General features: G+C 39.5%; 1 protein-coding gene and 1 long non-coding RNA gene across 2 annotated transcripts in view; both read right to left on the bottom strand.

Moving 5' to 3' along the window:
* The window catches only part of LOC146502758 (uncharacterized), a 453,186-nt gene that overhangs the window by 385,814 nt on the left and 47,331 nt on the right, over positions 1-20,041 (bottom strand). The window lies entirely within an intron of this gene.
* On the bottom strand, positions 6,821-9,489 carry LOC146502761 (uncharacterized). Its single transcript, XM_085133745.1, has 6 exons — positions 9,188-9,489; positions 8,870-9,054; positions 8,516-8,772; positions 7,602-7,722; positions 7,233-7,368; positions 6,821-7,109 (listed from the first exon to the last, which is right to left on the bottom strand). Exons 1-6 carry the CDS (start codon positions 9,477-9,479, stop codon positions 6,919-6,921), a joined length of 1,182 nt encoding a protein of 393 aa, XP_084989871.1. The 5' UTR covers positions 9,480-9,489; the 3' UTR covers positions 6,821-6,918.

Genomic DNA, 20,041 nt, shown 5'->3' with positions numbered 1-20,041 from the left:
ATGTTTTTATATCTGTGCCTGTCTATGTCCTATCCTTTCCAAAGTCAGGGTGCTTGTTAATATACTTCATTTTGTCAAGTATTTAGAATTTAAAGAATTATTCTGGCATAAGAATGTGAATAAGTGGCAGCCTCTGTGGGTAAAAATAAATAAATAAATAAGCTATCTGAAAAGTTCCAAAACCTGCAGTTCTGCTTATGACCACCAGAGGCTGAATTTAAAACTCAGTCATTCCACTTGGCCTCTATGTTAAAATATCCAACTGTGTAGCATTAAAATATTTACAGCAGCTTAGGCTTCCATTGATAGTTTCCCCTTCCTAACAACAAAGCAGTGATTTCATTTGTGCTGTTGGTGATGATTTCATTGGGGTGGCTGTAGCTCTGGTGGTAAAGCAGGTCATCTACTGATCGGAAGGTTGGTGGTTCGATCCCTGGCTTCTCCAGTCTGCATGCCAAATATCCTTAGGCAAGATACTAACCCCAAATTGCTCTCCGATGCATCCATCGGAGTATGAATGTTACTTAGAAAGCACTTAGAAAAATGTGCTGGTGTGAATGGGTGAATGTACAAGTTGTGTACAGCGCTTTGAGTGCTCAGAAAGAGTAGAAAAGCGCTATATAAGAACCAGTCCATTTACCATTTCATATAAAAATAAAAATTCACCATTTGCTTAGCAGTCGGTCTTTATTTGTCCTTCAATCTTGGGTCCTCTACCAGAGGCCTGGGAGCTTAAGAGTCCTGCGCTGTATCTTTGTTGTTCGTAACACTGCGCTCTTCTGGACCAGGGTTTTAATAGTTTTGCAATTTTCATTAGTTTTTATTTTTATTTAGTTTTGACTTCAGATTTTCAATTTTATATCAGTTTTAATTAGTTTTTACCAATTGTTTGCTAGTTTAGTTTAGTTTTTATTTTTTTGAAAATCCTTAGTTTCAGTTTAGTTTTGATTAGTTTCAGTTATAGTTTTAGTTGTGTTTGCAATAATTAAGTGTAACAAAATCCCAGTTTCATCATATCAGTCATTCTGCTCATCCTTGGATATGTTGCTATTCCAGCTACCATACTGCACCCTGGACAGGTCGCCTGTCTGTCGCAGGGCTAACACACAGAGACACACAACTCACATTCCCACCTATGGGTTCTTTAAATAAATAAATAAAGGCAGATGAACAACCATTGATACCAGGCAACTATAAAATGTATATCTTGGCCCCAATGAGACTACTAACTCTTGCAGCACCGGGTGTTCGTAATTTTGGTTCAAGTGAATTGATAAACTTTTTGAAGGTAATTGACTCACACAGTTGTGTAGATATCCCAGTCCTGTTGTCTCGGGATGCATCACGCTGCCTTGCCTGGGGTTAGCTTCTGTTTTCTGGGGATGAGGGTTGAGTGTGCACCTTCTCAAGCTAAGCTAGGTTAGCCTTCTTGTGTGAGCTTTTCAAGTGCACTTTAAGGTTTGTGGGATTTTTTTTCCCTTTAGAAATGTCCCTCATAATTTGTCTCTTTCCACTACAAGACACTTGCTTTATCCAAAACACAGTCATATTCAAAGTAATCCCAAATTGGACTCTGGCTCCCGACTTTTCCTGACATGATTCTGCGCGTGGACGGAGCAGCAACACAGACGACTCGACTAACGTGCTGCCACCTGCTGGCATAATGAGACACAGCAAGAAAAAAATCTGGAAACTAAACTTCATTTTCACCCTTGACTCTTGTATGACACGCACACATCAATGAAAACTAAACACATTTTTGCTATAAATTCAGTTAATTTTAGTTAGTTTTGTGAACACTCCTTCCAGTTTTAGTTAGTTTTCCTTTTTTTGTTTTTATTTTTATTTCCGTTAACGAAAATGTTTTTTCACTTCTAGTTTTTGTTATTTCTTTAGTTTTCGTTAACGATAATAATCTTGTTCTGGACAACATCTCAGACGTACTTCGTTGAATCTGCTGTGTACATATGCACTGTGTGTACCAAGTGGTCCTATTAGCCACGGGGACCACTCAGCCCTTTTCCATGCATCTACCCAACTGCCTTCTTTTCTGGACTTTTGGCAGTTGTTACACTTCACCCTCTGCAAAATTAAGCAAAAAGTGTCATTTGTGAGATATTGATGTGGTCAGTTACGTATCAGAAGGGTTGTTAATCAGTTTAGCTACTACACTGATGTTTTTCCCTCCTCATCTTTTCTGACTATGTTTTCATTCGTTTTGCATTTGACTGTGGTTGGTTTCACTACTCGTACTATGATGTGATACCTGGACCCTACAGAGGATGCACAGGCAATTAGTCTAGGAGAGCTGGACAGGGCCGTAAAGGGTCCTTAACCCATCAGTGGGATCGCTATCTGCTCCTTTGTGCAAGGAGGAACAGGATGAGCAGTGCCAGAGCTAAAAAATCAATCTTTATTTATAAAGCACTTTTCATACAGAAATGTAGCACAAAGTGCTTTACATGGTTAAAAGCAGCCCACCCCACCCCACCCTCCAACTCACTCCCCACACTCTCATGAACATAAACAATCATGGATACATACATACACATACACCCCCCCCCCCCCCCACACACACACACACACACACACACACTTAAAGAGTAAAATTGGGCTGGGCACACATGAGCCAGGTGAGGAAACACTATCACAGGGAGCCGTCTGCACCGGGGGCCGGTCACAGACCGCAGCCTCCAGGCTGGGCACACAGCAGGAGGGAGGCAAAGAAGCTCCCCAGCCAGGTTGAGAAGACCCACAGAGCCCCAGCAGCCACGGTCGATCACAGCCCCGGTGCAGAGAGCCCCCTTTGAGGAAACACTGGAGAAATTACCTTCAGCAGGACACTAGTGTGAATGTATCTGACCAAACTATGAGAAACAGACCTCATGGGGGTAGTAGCCTGATTTAAAACAAAAAAACAACAATATAAATAAAAAATAATCTTTGAGGAGAAAGAAAAAGTTTGTTAGGGTGAGTTGTTAAATATTGTCATTTTTATGTTTGCCATTTGTACATTGTTTTAAAGAATTCTTTCTGTCCTCCCCTCCCCAGATCTTTAAGATTCTGGGAGGGGGGGCGGTAGTGTTTCTGATCACAGGAACACCCTCTGTGAAGGTCTGTTTGATGTGGTAAACTTCCTCCCCTTTGTATGGCTTCACTGTGTTATCCAGGGTGAACCATCTAGGGGTGTGGGGGAGACTACCCTCTTTATGACCAAGGATGTTCCTCTTGCTTTTATGTTATATGACCCTTTGATCAGCAGCATGCCACAAACACACACACACACACACACACACACATTCTCACATAACACACACACAGTGCCTTGTCTTTGTAACCAAGGGGGGTTACGTGGGGAAGCTACGTGTTGTAAACTATTGTTTATTATGTGAACGTTGCCAATAAAAGGGAGCGAGAGGGGGCAGTCGGCGAGGTCATTTTGTGATGAACTGAGATACCGACAAGGCCTCCCTTGCAAGTAAAAAGATCGATCGCTGTTGCCGTGTTTTTCTTTCACAGGAATAAGTTCTGGGATCAGCGGGGTCTGACTTAGACCCAACAAAGTTGTTTTGGTTTTTTTTACTTTGCTGTATAATATGCAAGAGACAAGCTTAGAAAAAAAGCCTAGCTATTATATTGTTCTTAGGCGCTCTTCTATAATAGCAGGTTTAAAGCAGGTGGAAATTATGGTGATTATATCACTGGAGTGGGAGACACTGACATTTTCATGTCAAAGTTATTGTGCAGAAGTCGATAGGAGTCACCTCATCAATAGGATACTGTAGGCAGGATATTGTGCTCTGCTGACACCCCCACCAGAATTCTGATATCAAAATTCATATCAAATTCTTCTTTTTATTCTCTCCACTTCCATGTTTCCATCCATAATCTGATCTATCACCATCTCCATCTGCTTTGTCTCTCTCCCTAATGTGGATGGAATCTGACGAGTGCATACATGTCCTAGGCAGGGATGAGGAAGGCTGCAGTACAGCAGTACATCCTCCTAACGAGCTCTCTCTAAAAAGGGTAAAGGCAACTTTGCTCCGTATTATTGCCCCGAGGCTCTGGAATAGTTTGTAAATGTGTAAAACAGTTAACCTACTCAGTGATGACCTTAAGCTTTGTTAATTTTGATGGGGTTGTTTTTTAAGTGTTCAACCAAAGTTGTGACTAAGACAAAAAAAATACGTTTCAAAAATCTTAAACTAGAGTATTTTTAAGACCCATATTTTTAGTGTTTTTTGTCCAGTATTTTCCCAAAAATGCACTTACCTCTCAGACTGACAGCTTTTTTGTAGTTCCTGAAGTGTAAGTACATAAATATAATAAGAACAGAGCCCTCGGCTATGCGGACATTCTCCTGCGGAACCAGTTTCCAGTTTGGCCAAGGTGGTAAAAAGTATTTCTTTGGAAATAGAAATAAATAAACATTTTCTATCAGCTAATTTTTTTGCCAAGCTAATTGAACCTCATATCGATATCATAATAAAATAATATTAATACAAAGGAATGCAGACTTTATCTCAGCTTCTGCTCTAATTATAATGAATTTGCTCAGCTTGAACATCTGTTATGTAGAACACAAGCAGAGAAAAACAAAGGCAATTAAAAACATATATCTCTTTGCTGTTGCCTACACTGCAGATGGGTGACTTTGCCTCCAGACATTAACTGCTGACTAATTTTTCTTTTTAAGTGGGATTTGGCATGTGAGGTACAGTATTTTATATATGGGCTGTGATCAGTTGAGCTGTGCTGGCGCTTTTTGTGGATTTATACAACTGGCCCTAGCAAACATGATGCTATGGTTAATTATATTGTGACACAGCATTCCAGTCTGACATTTAATTCTATCCTATGACATTTGTTTCAGTTCTCAAATAAACTGTCAAATATACAAATGTATACAATTATAGGATTTGTATTAAATATTTTAAAACCCCATACAGATGTTGATACTCAAATAGTATGATAAGCAGATGTAAGATAAGATAAGCTGATGTAACATGAGCTATCACAGCTGATTTCCCACCCCTAAATAGCATAAACCTAGTGTAGGTGGAACTCAGTGATTAAATTGAATTTGATGTGTGCTACCCTTCATGTAACCTAACACTGTTCATGAGCAACACAGCTGCTCTGCACCAGTCTAGTACAGTGTACTACTGTAAACCTCACCACAGTACTGTAAACAGTAGCCTGTACTTATCTGCCAGGTATTTTTATGCAAGTTTTGATTTAAAAAAGTTAATATACTTTAATTTGCTTTGCAGGATGTTTCACCATATGAAAAATGGCATAACTTCAGAAAAACATTATGTATAGTGTCAATATATGTTCACAATGAATGAGGACATTAGATGCAAACAAATGACTTCTTCATATTAAAGATCGAGCATAAAACTTGGCACACACACATTTATTGAAATTGAAAATATGATGCAACAGTACAAACGGACTGAGTTTCATGGTCTTAGAGTTTGCATAGTTTTGGGGTTCAGTGTCATCCAGTCCAAGGATACTGATATGGTGCTTTTTAGGCTGCACAAGCAACAAATCTTTTCAACTGGGTAATTGGGCTAAAGCCTAAACAAGAAGACTTGGGGTCTCTATGTGCTGTTTTAATGTGCTGAAGCACATTAAAATGAAGACGAGATTACAAATCCAATAACTTCTCATTATCTACAGCTGTCTTCAATATTACATTAAGATGTACAGAATCCTAGCAGTGTCTATCCAAATGCCTTTTTTTTTCCTTTTTATTTACATAAACTGTAACAGATTAGAGAAACCATTTCCTGGAATGTGATTAATGTAATCTCTTTATACGTAATCCATCACTTTCCAAACCTGCAAAGTCTTTTTAAGACAAGCAATATGGAATTATAATGTTAATCTCACAACCGGTGATAAGGGTTAGTACTTATTCGTTGCATGTGGAAATAGCACTGATAATGCAAATCTTTCTGTCCCACAAATAGCTTATACCTACAGGTTTAGTGATTTTAAGGTTTTTACCTGCTATTAAAGAGACCATGATAAAGCAAAAAAAAAAAAAAAAGTAAAGGTCAAAGTTGAGGGTGGCTGTAGCTCAGGAGGTAAACCAGGCAGGCTGGCAGTTATTTTGCCAGGCAGAGCAGGCGATCTTCTAATCCCTGGGTTTTCCAGTCTGCATGTCAAATAATTTTGGGGCAAAACACTAACCCCAAGTTGCTCTCCATTGGTTTGTGAATGTGTGTGAATGTTAAATAGAAAGTGCTTATGTAGAAAAGCATAGTTAAAAGTGGTTGTGTGAATGAGGCAAGTTTCATAAAGCACTTTGAGTGGAAAATTTACCATTTACCAAAATTGGAAAACATCCACTTTTGTGAGAAACCTAAATAAAGAGTAATATTATTATTATATTATGTTATTATAAAACAAAGCATTGCAGTCTTAGTTTAAAAATGTGGCATTTTATTCTAGATTTTTAGCCATTTAAAGCAAACATGATACAATATTTTAGAGAAAGACAGTAATATACTGGTAATGGTAAATGGACTGGTTCTTATATAGCACTTTTCTACTCTTTCTGAGCACTCAAAGCGCTGTACACAACTTGTACATTCACCCAAGCACATTTTTCTAAGTGCTTTCTAAGTAACATTCACACACACATTCATACTCCGATGGATGCATCGGAGAGCAATTTGGGGTTAGTATCTTGCCCAAGGATATTTGGCATGCAGACTGGGGAAGCCAGGGATCGAACCACCAACCTTCCGATCAGTAGATGACCTGCTCTACCACCTGAGCTACAGCCACCCAGTTTTATTGCAGTTTTAAAATATCATAGAGGGTTATTCTGCCACCCAGTCTACTCAAAAAAAAAATCTCTATGAGTCCCAGCCCACGCTGTGATCCTCATCTATACTGTTAAGTGTGACAGAGCAGTTTATCAATTTGCAGGCTGCTGAGGCTCTTATTTCTGAGCTCTTGAGGAGTCACGCACTTTGGGCTGTGCCGTGGTGAAAGCGTGGCCTTGGTGTCGCCCATCCACCGCACCAGTGGGCTAATGTTACAGTCACACTGCCAAGGGTTGTCATGGAGGTACAGCTTCTTTAGAACTAACACAGATCAGAAAAAATGATTATCACGACAACAGCATCCTGCCGCCAATACTTGTTTAAGTTACATTCTAATTCCTGGGAAAATAGGACAGGGAAAGTGCAGGCTGGCAGTTATCTTACCAGGCATATGGGTGAACATGTTTCCATCCACTGTCTTCAGGCGGTTTCCGCTGAGTGCCAGCTGTGAAAGCTTGGGCAGGTTGATGAACACGTCAGAGGGCAGAAGCTCCAACTCGTTGTTCCTCAGGTAGAGTTCCTGGTTCAGTGTTTAGCATGTTCATAATTATTACTCGGGGAAATAGAGCAGGTTTTTGCAATTTAAGTTAGCAGTGTTATCACACTAGCTATTATGTGCAAGAATTAGTCAGATCAGGGTGTGCTGGGTAAGACATCTAACTGCCATATACTATATGTTTAAAAAAAATGAAACTGAGTCTTTGATTTTTCTTTTTTTTTTCTGTTTTTATGTATACCAGAAAAATATGCTACCTGCAAGTTGCTCAGGCCATCCAAAGCTGTTAACGTCAGGGTAGAGAGTAGGTTGTTGTCTAGAACCAACGTCTCCAGAGATTGCAGGGGCTTGAATGCCCCAGAAGGAATGGTCTTCAGACTGGATATGGGGGGACAGTTAAAGTAAAAGTACACTGTGAAACCATTGAATTCAAAACCCTTTTGGAAATCAAAGTCACCAGTATATCTAATATCTAATATTTGATACCCTAGCAACATCATCGCTACACATAAACCATAATTCAACACTCTCTGTGATATATCAGTAAAAAAATAGTTTGTTTTATTTTTATGTTTTGGACTCAGTTATCCCCCCTCTGTCTGTAATGTATGTATCATAAACTCAAGAATGCTTATATTCACACATGAAGCCATTTAAGCTAGTAGGATAAGTGCTAACCCAAAAGTATGAGATTATGTATTCTTTCCTTGTCATTCTTTGATCAAGAAACCTTTTTTGGTCTAATCATTAAAGAGATAACAGAAGATTATCTCTTTTATCATTTCTGCACCGTTGGTTCAACGTTCATTTTGGAAATATTTTCAACCATGACGGGATGTATAGAAAACCAGCCAGCCAACAGTTCAACATCAAAACATCTGCTTGGTTCCTTTGCCTTAGTAGTAACTAATTCTTCAGTTCTAGCTTACTATTAGCAGTAGTTGCGATATTGTTTATTGGAGCAGCTGAACTAATATTTTTTTGTTCTCTCTTCAGTTTTGAGGTTCCAGATCCTAAGGCTATTTAAGACCAAGTAAATCGTAATGATCATACTCTGATCAGAAATATCTCATAACAACACATGGAAGTGAAGTTTGTTTCTCACTGATAATACCTGCACTGGAAAATGTAACTACTAGATGTATAATAACATGGCACATGTTATTGTGACCTGTTGTTGTCCAAGTTAAGGAACAAGAGCTGCCTCAGTCCACTGAAGGCCTTGGGAGAAATCTTCTGGATGCGGTTGAGGGAAAGATCCAAAACTTTGAGGGCAATCAGAGGTTTGAACGCATTCGGTGGGAGGACTGTCAGTGCATTGAGAGTAAGGTCCAACTCTGACAGGTTTCTCATGCCAGCAAAGATCTCAGGTTTCAGGATGCCAATCTGGTTCTGCCCCAACATGAGGAAGCGGAGGTTTAGGAGGTCCTTCAGACATAGAAAACAGTTGGGTGTTTGTTTGTTTTTTTGTCAAATTACTGTAATATTATTGCTGAAAAGTGTGCTCCTCTCCAAAAATCTTTACCTGAAACCCTCTTGGTGGAAGAATGGATATGTGGTTGCCATAAAGATTGAGAAGCATCAATTGCTTTGCACCGGAGAAGGCCTGGGGATGGATGGATTTTATGGCATTTCTCTCCAGATTGACGCTCTCAATCTTTGGAATTGATCTCAGAGTATTTGCCTTCAGGTTGGTAATACCATTCTCACCTTTTGGCAGCAATTAAGAAGTCAGTTATTGATGCAATCAGGTCCCATTATGTTTCCTTAAATGTTAGATAGATTAATGCATTCCTTGAATGTCAAAAGGATCCTAGAGAGGATTTGATTAAAATGTACACACCTAGTTTAACAATCCAAGCATCAGAAGGCAATTTGGAAGGAAAAGCTCGAAGCCCCCGCTTATGACAGTTGACATCTGATTTTTCTGGGCCAGACTTCCTGGAGCATTTGCAGACATCAGGGCAGGAATCTATGGACTGCGCCATCCATAGCATTGCTAGTATCAGCCATGCTAAGTGCTCCATCCTCCCTTTAGAATCGTACAGAAAAATAATTTTAAATTTAAAATTAGTTATTAGAAACAATATTTTCACCACTACACTCTTAGCAGTTACAAGGCCCCTGGCTCCCATGTAGGGTTAAGGTCGCGTTTGTTTTAATCAATTCTAACTAGCTTTAAAAAACTGACCAGAGTTACCAGAGTATATATGTAATGGCTGCACTTCTCCCATCTCTGCTTGAAATGAAAATTATGCTTACAATTGTTGGTTGGTTCTTGCTGTGATAATATGCTACAAAAGTTCTTGAAACAATAAAATTACAAAAATTAATTCCTGGGTCCTGACTTGTGGTATAATAACAGAAATTATGGTATGTGCTTTTCATCCAGTATTCATCAGATTTACCGTTCATACAGTTACTGTATCGCACCTATACACAACATCTGGAACAGGTCTGGCAGGTTGAGCTAGAAATGCATATGTGTAAAATGTAATATATATATATATATATATATATATATATACAACAGTAGCTAGTCAGCTTTTTATTTCTCATATTTGGATTCAGCACATAAAAATCCATAAGAAATAACACAGTTTATCGCAAAACCAGATAACCTCTTAAAACGTGTTGACAACTAAAGTCTGATACTGAGGCAGGATTCGTTATTTTCATCAAAAGAAAACCACTGAGTGGAAAACAAACTTCAGAGAGAAGCATTTCAATACAGGTGATTAAAAGGAGGTGTGCATGAATAACAGGGATGTGCCAGAGTGTTATTTCAAATAGAAACCTGTAAATCTATTCCAAAAATAATTATTGGGGAAAAATAAAAAGGTATGCAGACAATCAAAAATGCAGCTAATCCCATTTATAATCCTACTGTGTGCAAAGATAATCCCTTCAAACTTCAAAAGAAGGCAGAGCAGCAAAAACCAAGTGCCCACAGTGACACTTCCACACAAAGAGCTGCTTTTCAGCTGTAAAAAGAAAAAAGACATCTGATTATCATTTCAAATAACTTAACTGACTAAGGTGAATCTTTTCTCTAATTAGACTTGAAAGCTGATCTAAACTTGGGGGAAGAAAACTGTAAGACAGATAAAGCCGTTTGAAAAGTAGTCAAACTGGTTTTATCCTGCTGGGTGCCACTTACCTGAACACTCTGTCATCTCAATTTCTAGGCAATGCTCAATCCTCCTCAAGTCTGACTGCTTTGTTTTCAGCTCTTAAACAGTACAAACTTCACTATAAAAGCCTCTGCTGTACACTGTTATATAAGAACAAGGTGCCAGTCAAAGAGAATTAGTCCAGCAGTCTGTGGCCTTTCTTCCAGTGGGCTTTAAAATCTCATTTGTAGGTTCACAATTTATATACTACTGATTTCAAGACTCTCTCTGAGCTCTGAAGCAGGTAGATGAAACTATGCAGCATATGAAAGAGTTGCCAGTGTGATGGTGTGGGAACACAGCCTCAGCCGTAGCAGACGGTGAAAAAAGGGTGCGAAACTCCTGGAGCTGCAAGCTCTGCAGAGTCACAGAGCACAGAGAAAAGTGGCATCTAGACATTATGGCACCTATCCATGCTTCACTGCGTGTGTGTGTGTGTGTGTGTGTGTGTGTGTGTGTGTGTGTGTGTGTGTGTGTGTGTTCTTGCTTTATTTGTGTCCTCATGAGAACCAACTTTTGACATTCAAAGTCAGGATCATTTTAAGCGTATTCTTATAAAAAACCGACATCCTTTTTTAGTAAAATACATGACAGAATTTATTAATAGACTCATTTAGATCATCAGATTCATTCACATGATATCACATGACTGTTGAAGAATCTTTATTAATGTAAAAGAAATATCACTTAAAGCTCTTGTGGGAACACATCGGTCATAAGAACATTTTCAGCTGCATGCTTTATCTTCAAGGCAGCAGCAAAAAAAAAACTAATTAAAAACTTGTATTCATCTCTATGTAATTGAGTTACGAGATCACACAGTAATGAAGGACTATATAAGAAAGGTAATTGAAATACTTTAATAACTATAGCCACAAGGGTTCTTCGTGGTTTTCATCACAGTTAAAGATCTCATGCTGGCAGGGGTCACAAATCATATGCAGATATTTAATAATGAGCTTTAAAAGCAGGTTGATCATAACAAGGGCATCCATGCTATCACTTACAGTTTATGTATGGATTTATCTTTATTTCTGTGAGTTATTGTATAGATGGAGTTTATATGAAAATGTGTTGCCTGTCAAAATGGAAAAAAAGGAACTAAATTATAAAGTATTGCCATATGTTATATACTGTGCTTTTATAAACTAAGATCTGTTCTGACTAGATAAATAACACTGCCAAAATATATTATTTACTTGCATTTTTTCACTTTTCTTACAAATTGGTCTTCTTATTACTGCAAAACAGGAGACCCAGTACTGTCAAAGGACAGATTTCAAACAGTGCCCTGTGCTCTGAGCTAAATCTACAAGAACAGAAAGACACCCACAGTGTTGGTACACTACAAAGTGTTGATGTTTGCAACTGTCACAGTTTGCCTAAACAACAAATAATAAAAATAGGTATAATACAAAACTAATCCTAAACGTGCTGCCTGTGACAGAACAGTTATAAAGAGAAACATTTTAAGGATACATTCCCTGAATACGTGTGTGCCTGCACATTCACTCATACACAATGTATTAGTTTAAATCTGTGAATAATTGGGGTAATCTAACTCAGCTCTGCATGTGCTTCCGAAGTGTAAATGGACTGGTTATTATATAGTGGCTTTCTACTCTACCTACAACATGCTTCATTTACCCAAGCATGTTCTTTTAGGTATTTTGTATGTAACATTCTAATTCTGATAGGTGTCTTTAGGGCCTGCTATGTTACTGGGATATTTGGCATGAAGTCTGACGCAGACAGGGATCAAACCACTAACCTTCCAATTAATAGTTGCTCTATCCCCTGAGGTCTGAGCTTGGAAAGGAAAGTGTCTGGACTTCTTTAAGTTTCCTTGAAGCATTTCACCTCTCATCTGAGAAGCTTCTTCAGTTCTAAAAGCAACTGGTGGAGAGTTCCAGATTTTAAGCCCTATGGGAGTGTCCCCAAGAGAGTCATGAACCCCCTGTTGATCCTCCACCTAATCACACGAACCAAGGTGTGAAAGCAGGTGTGGGTCACAATCGGGGTGGCTGTAGCTCAGGAGGTAGAGCAGGTCACCTACTGATTGGAAGGTTGGTGGTTTGATCCCAGGCTCCTCCAGTCTGCATGCCAAGTATCCTTGGGCAAGATACTAACCCCAAGTTGCTCTCCGATGCATCCATCGGAGTATGAATGTGTGTGAATGTAGTTAGAAAAAGCACTAAGTATAGATAAAGGGCTTGTGAGAATGGGTGTGACTGGGTGAATGTGGCATGTTGTATAGAGCGCTTTGAGTACTCCGGGAGAGTAGAAAAGCGCTATATAAGAATCAGTCCATTTACCATTTACAATCAGCCAAGGTTTCAGGTGAACCCACTGTGAAACCTAGCCCCACCCTATCATGTGATTTATGGAGGTCAGATGGCCCAGGATGTGAGTGGGAGTTAAGGCGTCTGAGAAGGATCTCAAAACTGGATTACCTCCTGAGCTACAGCCACCTGGAAAAATACAGTGGGTAGGTTGAACAGTTGTGGAGGCCAAAGACCAGAGTAGACTGGGAGGCAGACTCTTCAGACACCTACTATGAAACAAGCTCCCAAAGTGGAATAAGTGGACAAACACCCTCCCTACTTTCAAGATTAGACTTCAAACGTTCCTTTTTGATAAAGCTTACAGTTGGGGCTGGATCAGGAGACCCTGAACTGCTGCTGGGAGTTTCCTATGCATGATGCCCTGACCATTTCTTCTTCATTCATCCTTTCCTTTCCGTATGCTTGTCTCTCCCCTGACTCCCAACCAGTGAGAGCAGATAACTGTCCCTCCCTGAGCCTCGTTCTGCCAAAGGTTTCTTCCCATTAAAAGGGAGTTTTCCTTCCCACTGTCGCCAAGTGCTTGTGTGTGTGATTGTTGCGGTTTCTTTCTTTACCTTACAATATTAAGCAGCTTTAGGGTTCTGCTCAACCAATTGGTATAGCACATTTTCAGGCCCTATATCTAACTGAGGCTTTCATTGAAATTGGCATACCTTGTTGAGTTTTTTCTACCAATTGGTTTACATCTGTAATGCCAAAAAAAAATCCACCAGAAGGCACTGTGAATGGAAACTGTTGGCTCTTCTTATACCTCTCCAACCAGGAAGTCAGAAACAAAAAAACATCCAACATATTTTGAGTGTTTTTGATGAAACTAAGATAGGAAGATATGATTTTTTGATATATGATAGTGTTAGAGGACTTACTAAACAGATGTATGTCACTTGACAGCATTAAAAAAGTGGAATTAAATGTTTAAGTTTTTTCTTTAAAGTGTTTAACCAAACAGTTAATTTGTTCCTTTATGGTGCTACTGCTAACATAACCTAAATGTTATTAAAATTGATTGTTTGCCATAAAATCAGGCCACTAGACCCATTTTGTTTATCCATTGCTATTGATAAATCACATCAAGTGTTAGCACAGCAAGAATATGCTGAAATAATTTCCTCAGTAAGTCATTTTTGTAACTTTCTGAGTTAATATTAGTAAATATTGTAAAAATCAAGAATAACACGTGGAAATCACAAATATCACAACTGTAATTTTAACCAAATTACAGTAGTTGGTAAATTAATATTACTAAGTTGTCAAAATTATAATTTCATGTTTAACAAGTACTATATGGACGCGAAACAATTATATGGCTAAAAATCAGATGGTCCTGTGGCATGATACTCATGATACCATCCATCTTCAACCACAGTGTGTTTGAGGTCATGGTTTCATATGAAGCCAACAGGGCTGGCACTCTCCACCAATATATTGCCAACAAACCAGATGAGTGGGGCTTTAAATTGTTCTGCCAAGCAAGTTCATCTGGCATCATCCACGACTTGCTGCTGTATCAAGGGGGATCTACATTCTTCAATGCTCCCCTCAGTGAAAAAGAACAGAAGCAACCTCTAGGGGCCAAAGTTGTAAAAAAAAAAAAAAAAAAAAAACTGTATGCAAACCCATAAAAGAACCTTAGCTCTTCACAAGTTTCAGCTTGGTCCAGAACTTGCACACCTACTTGGGTGTCCAGTCCATTGGTACTGTATGACCAAACTGCACCGTGGAGCTCCCCTGATGGCAGACAAAGACCTGATGAAGAAGGGCCATGGAGCCTGTCATTACAAGTCTGATGAAGGTCTGATTGCAATAAAATGGTTTGACAAGAAATGTGTCAACCTTCTAAACAATGCCTGTGGGTTCATGCCTCTTTCATCGGTCAAACGGTGGAGCAAAGATCACCATTCCATGCCCATCACTCATCCCTGTATATAATTAGCATATGGGAGAAATGAAGCTTTCTGATATGCTATTACACCTGTATAAGGCAAGTTATAAGTTACAAGTTAAGGAGATGGCATATTCCACTGTTCGGCTACATCCTTGACTTGAATACCTGGTCTACAAGAGAGACTGTGCCCTACTGGACCAGAAACCGATGGCTCTCAAAAGGTTCCACCTGGCTGTGTCTGAACCAAGTTAACAAGCCAGCATCTAGAGTTGGACAACCATGATTCAGCTCTCCAAGACCACAGAATAAATGCTACACCCTAAGACCCCAACGACCAAAACCACAAGCAGCTGTGCTTGATTTGCACTGTTTTTAGTTTTTATTTTTAAAACAAAAATGATTTTGCACAGTAGCATTCATTCACAAGTGGCCTGAATGTGAGTATTTTGTGCTGTTACACATTTTTCACATTTGCAGATTTAAAAAATATGCATTTTGTTGTTTGATATAATACTTTCTTTTGATGGAATGAAAACAGCAATGTTCACTGGCATGCTACTAGAAATAAACTGTATCCAATGCCCTGGATAGTTTTTGTTATTAATTTAATTATAATTTGGCCCTTTATTTGATTTTTTCAACTGTATTATCTAATGTACTTGTATTTGCATGACATTTCATACTTTTACCATTAAGTGACATCTCAACCGTTTGGTAGAGATTAGCATTTTAAAAACTACAGGGTTTATTGAAAAAAAAAAGATTGTGGTTATTACTCACCCAAATCAATAAGAAATGCAAACAAAAAATGTTTCCATTGTTTTTTTCTTGGTGTGGATCTCAAAGGGTTAAGGCAACTGCTGTTGTGAATTTGGGCTATATAAAAAGAACTGATTTTAACTGAGTTTACACACAGAAAAGTTTGAATTATTAGCATTGGTATTTCCAAATATAGCGTTACAGTAAGGATGAGGATGTTTTCAGAGAGAACTAAAATCATGTAGGAGAACAGTTTGTGTAGATATATGTTTTCTCTGTGTCTTCTGTCTCACAAACAGGAATGATTGGATTAAATGCTGGGACTCTTTTGCCAACTGCCATAATACTGTGCTGTATTTACAGAATTGATATCATGCGATGACAACAGGACAGTCAGGTATTTTGCACATCCTTTGCTGTGACAGTTAGTGACACAACTGGTGCCTCAGCCATGTGTATGAGGCAGCTGCTGCACATGGAAGTAGGTCAGGACAGTAATTCCTTATGAGAGGAGAGAGCAGAAAAACTGCCAAACATGTCACTCTCTGTTAGACAGCAATGAAAAGACTAAGGACTGAGGGTAGAGAGGAGAAGGGAGGGGGACAGAAACAGAGAAGGAGAAAAAAGATAGAAACAGAAGGGAAATGGAGAAGATGGGAGAAAACAATGATGGAGCAGAAGGGTGGAGATTTAAAGGCAAGAGAGCAAGCCAGTGAGGGAGTGGGAGGAGAATGCGAGGATCAGAGTGAGAGGAAAGAGAATATGACTGTACGAGAAGAAACCATTGCAGAAGAGTGATAGGTTAAGAAAGCGAGAATAAATAGAGCGGTGGGGGAGAGCACGGGCCAATGCTGAGCCATGCAGCACGACATTAGGATTAATCGAGACTCTGTGGAAAAGAGGAAGCAGATGGACAGCTGTGCTGACTGGACTGATTCTTTTGTCAGAGAAAGAAGAAGATGAAAGATCTTTTTCAAACCTGGCCAGCACGCACACGCACACACACACCACAGTAGGCGAGCCATCTGGAATAGTGTCATTAGCCAATCACAGAGATAGAGACGGAGACAGAGCAGATAGGAGGAGAAGCAGAGAGGTGAGAAGGGAGACAGCAGTACTATGTGTGTCTGAGTGGGTGTGTAACACAAGGGCACAGAGGCAGCTTATACAGCAAAGAAAGATATAACCAGTGAGAGAAGTTAGTTCAAGCTGATTTTTCCAACTCATAAGCTAATAATGATTTGAGTTTTTAATTATGGGTTATGGGTTTTGTTTTGTTTTTTTGGCATATCCAGAGCTTTTGCTAGAAAGGTCCAGTGGTCTGAGATCTGTTATAGTGGAAATACAAGTGTTATCAATAACATTTACAATTACTTTGTTCTATTCAGATATTCCAATAATTCAATGAGAGCTTGATCCATGAACAAACCCTGAGGTACCCCTGAGCAAGGTACCGTCCCTACACGCTGCTTCCCGGGCACCCAATGGCTGCCGACTGCTTCACTGAGTGAATGAGTTAAATGCAGAGAGGAATTTCCCCACAGGGATCAATAAAGTATAAAGTATACATTAAAGACACAGAAACAGAAGCACAAATGCACATAGTGTGTGAGTATGTATGAGTTTTTGGACTGCAATGGACTGTGGACTGTGATGGTCACTTCACTATATAATATATAGTATCCTTTAGTATCATAATATCCTATTAGAGCGATTAGAACATGCTGTAGGTATTACAGGTATTGCACTGCAGTGGTTTGTATCATATCTATCTAATAGACTCCAATTTGTGCATGTAAATGGAGAGTCCTCTTCACACACTGAGGTTAATTATGGAGTTCCACAGGGTTCAGTGCTAGGACCAATTCTGTTTACATTATACATGCTTCCCCTAGGCAGCATCATTAGAAGACATAGCATACATTTTCACTGCTATGCAGATGACACCCAGCTCTATCTGTCCATGAAGCCAGATAACACACACCAATTAGTTAAACTGCAGGAATGTCTTAAAGACATAAAGACCTGGATGGCCACTAACTTTCTGCTTCTTAACTCAGATAAAACTGAGGTCATTGTACTCGGCGCTGAAAAGCTTAGAAATATGGTATCTAACCAGATTCTTACTCTGGATGGCATTACCTTGGCCTCCAGTAACACTGTGAGGAACCTTGGAGTCATTTTTGACCAGGATATGTCCTTCAACGCACATATTAAACAAATATGTAAGACTGCGTTCTTCCATTTGCGCAACATCTCTAAAATTAGAAATATCCTGTCTCAGAGTGACGCTGAAAAACTAGTTCATGCATTTATTACTTCCAGGCTGGACTACTGCAATTCATTATTATCAGGATGTCCAAAAAACTCACTGAAAAGCCTTCAGTTAATCCAAAATGCTGCAGCAAGAGTACTGACAGGGACTAGAAAGAGAGAGCATATTTCTCCTGTTTTGGCTTCCCTTCATTGGCTTCCTGTTAAATCCAGAATTGAATTCAAAATCCTGCTCCTCACATACAAGGTCTTAAATAATCAGGCCCCATCTTATCTTAATGACCTTGTAGTACCATATCACCCTATTAGAGCACTTCGCTCTCGCTCTGCAGGCCTACTTGTTGTTCCTAGAGTATTTAAAAGTAGAATGGGAGGGAGAGCCTTCAGTTTTCAGGCCCCTCTTCTGTGGAACCAGCTTCCAGTTTGGATTCGGGAGACAGACACTATCTCTACTTTTAAGATTAGGCTTAAAACTTTCCTTTTTGCTAAAGCATATAGTTAGGGCTGGACCAGGTGACCCTGAATCCCCCCTTAGTTATGCTGCAATAGACGTAGGCTGCCGGGGGATTCCCATGATGCATTGAGTTTTTCCTTTCCAGTCACCTTTCTCACTCACTATGTGTTAACAGACCTCTCTGCATTGAATCAAATCTGTTATTAATCTCTGTCTCTCTTCCACAGCATGTCTTTTATCCTGTCTTCCTTCTCTCCCCCAACCGGTCGCAGCAGATGGCCGCTCCTCCCTGAGCCTGGTTCTGCCGGAGGTTTCTTCCTGTTAAAAGGGAGTTTTTCCTTCCCACTGTCGCCAAAGTGCTTGCTCATAGGGGGTCATATGATTGTTGGGTTTTTCTCTGTATCTATGAAGCGCCTTGAGGCGACTTTTGTTGTGATTTGGCGCTATATAAATAAAATTGAATTGAATTGAATTGAATTGAACTGAACTATTTGGTTGAGAAGGAGCCATGCTAAGTTATCAACTAATGCTAACAAGTGTGGTTAGCAAGCTGCAGCCATAAAATGTATGATACACAGACATACGTCTCTGATCATTACTATTAAATAATAAAAGAATAAAATACAAGAATTCACTCCCTGGAGGGCAAACTTCTTGGATGCTCTGTAAAACACAGCAGGCCATGTTATCTGTGAGACACTTCTACTAAAATGTTCCAAAAAGACCAGGAGTACAAACAAACCATCAAACAGTAGTCGAGATATTTCACAACCAGAACGTAATGGCATAGTAGCTCATGCCAGCTCAAACTAACACATAAACTAATAAGAATTCCACAAATGTGTCCGTTACCCTAAGAAAATGTGGGGGAAGACCCATTAGGTCAGACCTTCCCAAAGTGTGGGGCCCACCCCCTAGGGGGCGCGCAGAGCCATTGCAGGGGGGGGGGGGGGGGGGTGCGGCATGAAAAGGGAAAAAAACAAACAAAAACAAAGCTTGGACACTGCTAGCACTGGCTCCCACACAAACACAAAGCAGGAGATGAAGCATCGCTGAATATGTTTCCAAACCAACTTCATTCTAAGCCAAAGACTAGAAAATATGGTGAAGCATATCTGCCCTTTGGTTTCACCTGCACAAGTGTCAAGGTAGGTCTCCCCTGCAGAATTGGTTTTCCCTTTGTCGGGAGCACGCGCTGGGCTCTCCAAATCAAGGACAAACAGTATCCCACATTCTTGATTTTTAGTTCACAAACACTTCTTGTATTAACTAACTACTCCTGACATTTTGGAGATGTAAGTTACAGCGGGATAAAAAATAATATCAGGCTGTTCCTGCCACAATTTGTTCCCCCTGTCTAAATCCCGGACAAACAGTATGTTTATGTTTTTAAACCCATTTTGCACAGAGAGGCATTTTTTAAAAAAGGTATTGATAGCAATGTTGAATATTATTACACAGGGAAAAAAAAAACTACATGTAAAATAATTACACCGTGAAGCCTCTGCCTTTCTAAATGGAGGGACAGTAACTGCGTGTGTATGTGTAAGCGTGTAAAACCTGAAGAAAGAGATAAAATACTGTTAATCTGACTATCTGCCATTCTGCAATTCATCTCATGTAAGCAATAACATGGCGCACAGCGTGACGTGAAAAAAGGCACACACCTTTAAAGTTGCATGACGATGTATTCCTCATCCACACATAAACGCAAAGGAGTTTTAATAAATCTCAGTTTTCGGTGATTCGAAACGCCGTTTACGTGTGGACGAAACAGCTGTGTTTTCAAAAATACCTGTGTAGGTGT

This window comes from Neolamprologus multifasciatus, chromosome 15 (genome assembly GCF_963576455.1).
Source record: "Neolamprologus multifasciatus chromosome 15, fNeoMul1.2, whole genome shotgun sequence".
Classification (NCBI taxonomy): Eukaryota; Metazoa; Chordata; class Actinopteri; order Cichliformes; family Cichlidae; genus Neolamprologus; species Neolamprologus multifasciatus.
Note: the sequence above shows the minus strand (reverse complement) of the source record. Positions and strands in the feature narration are given on the sequence as shown.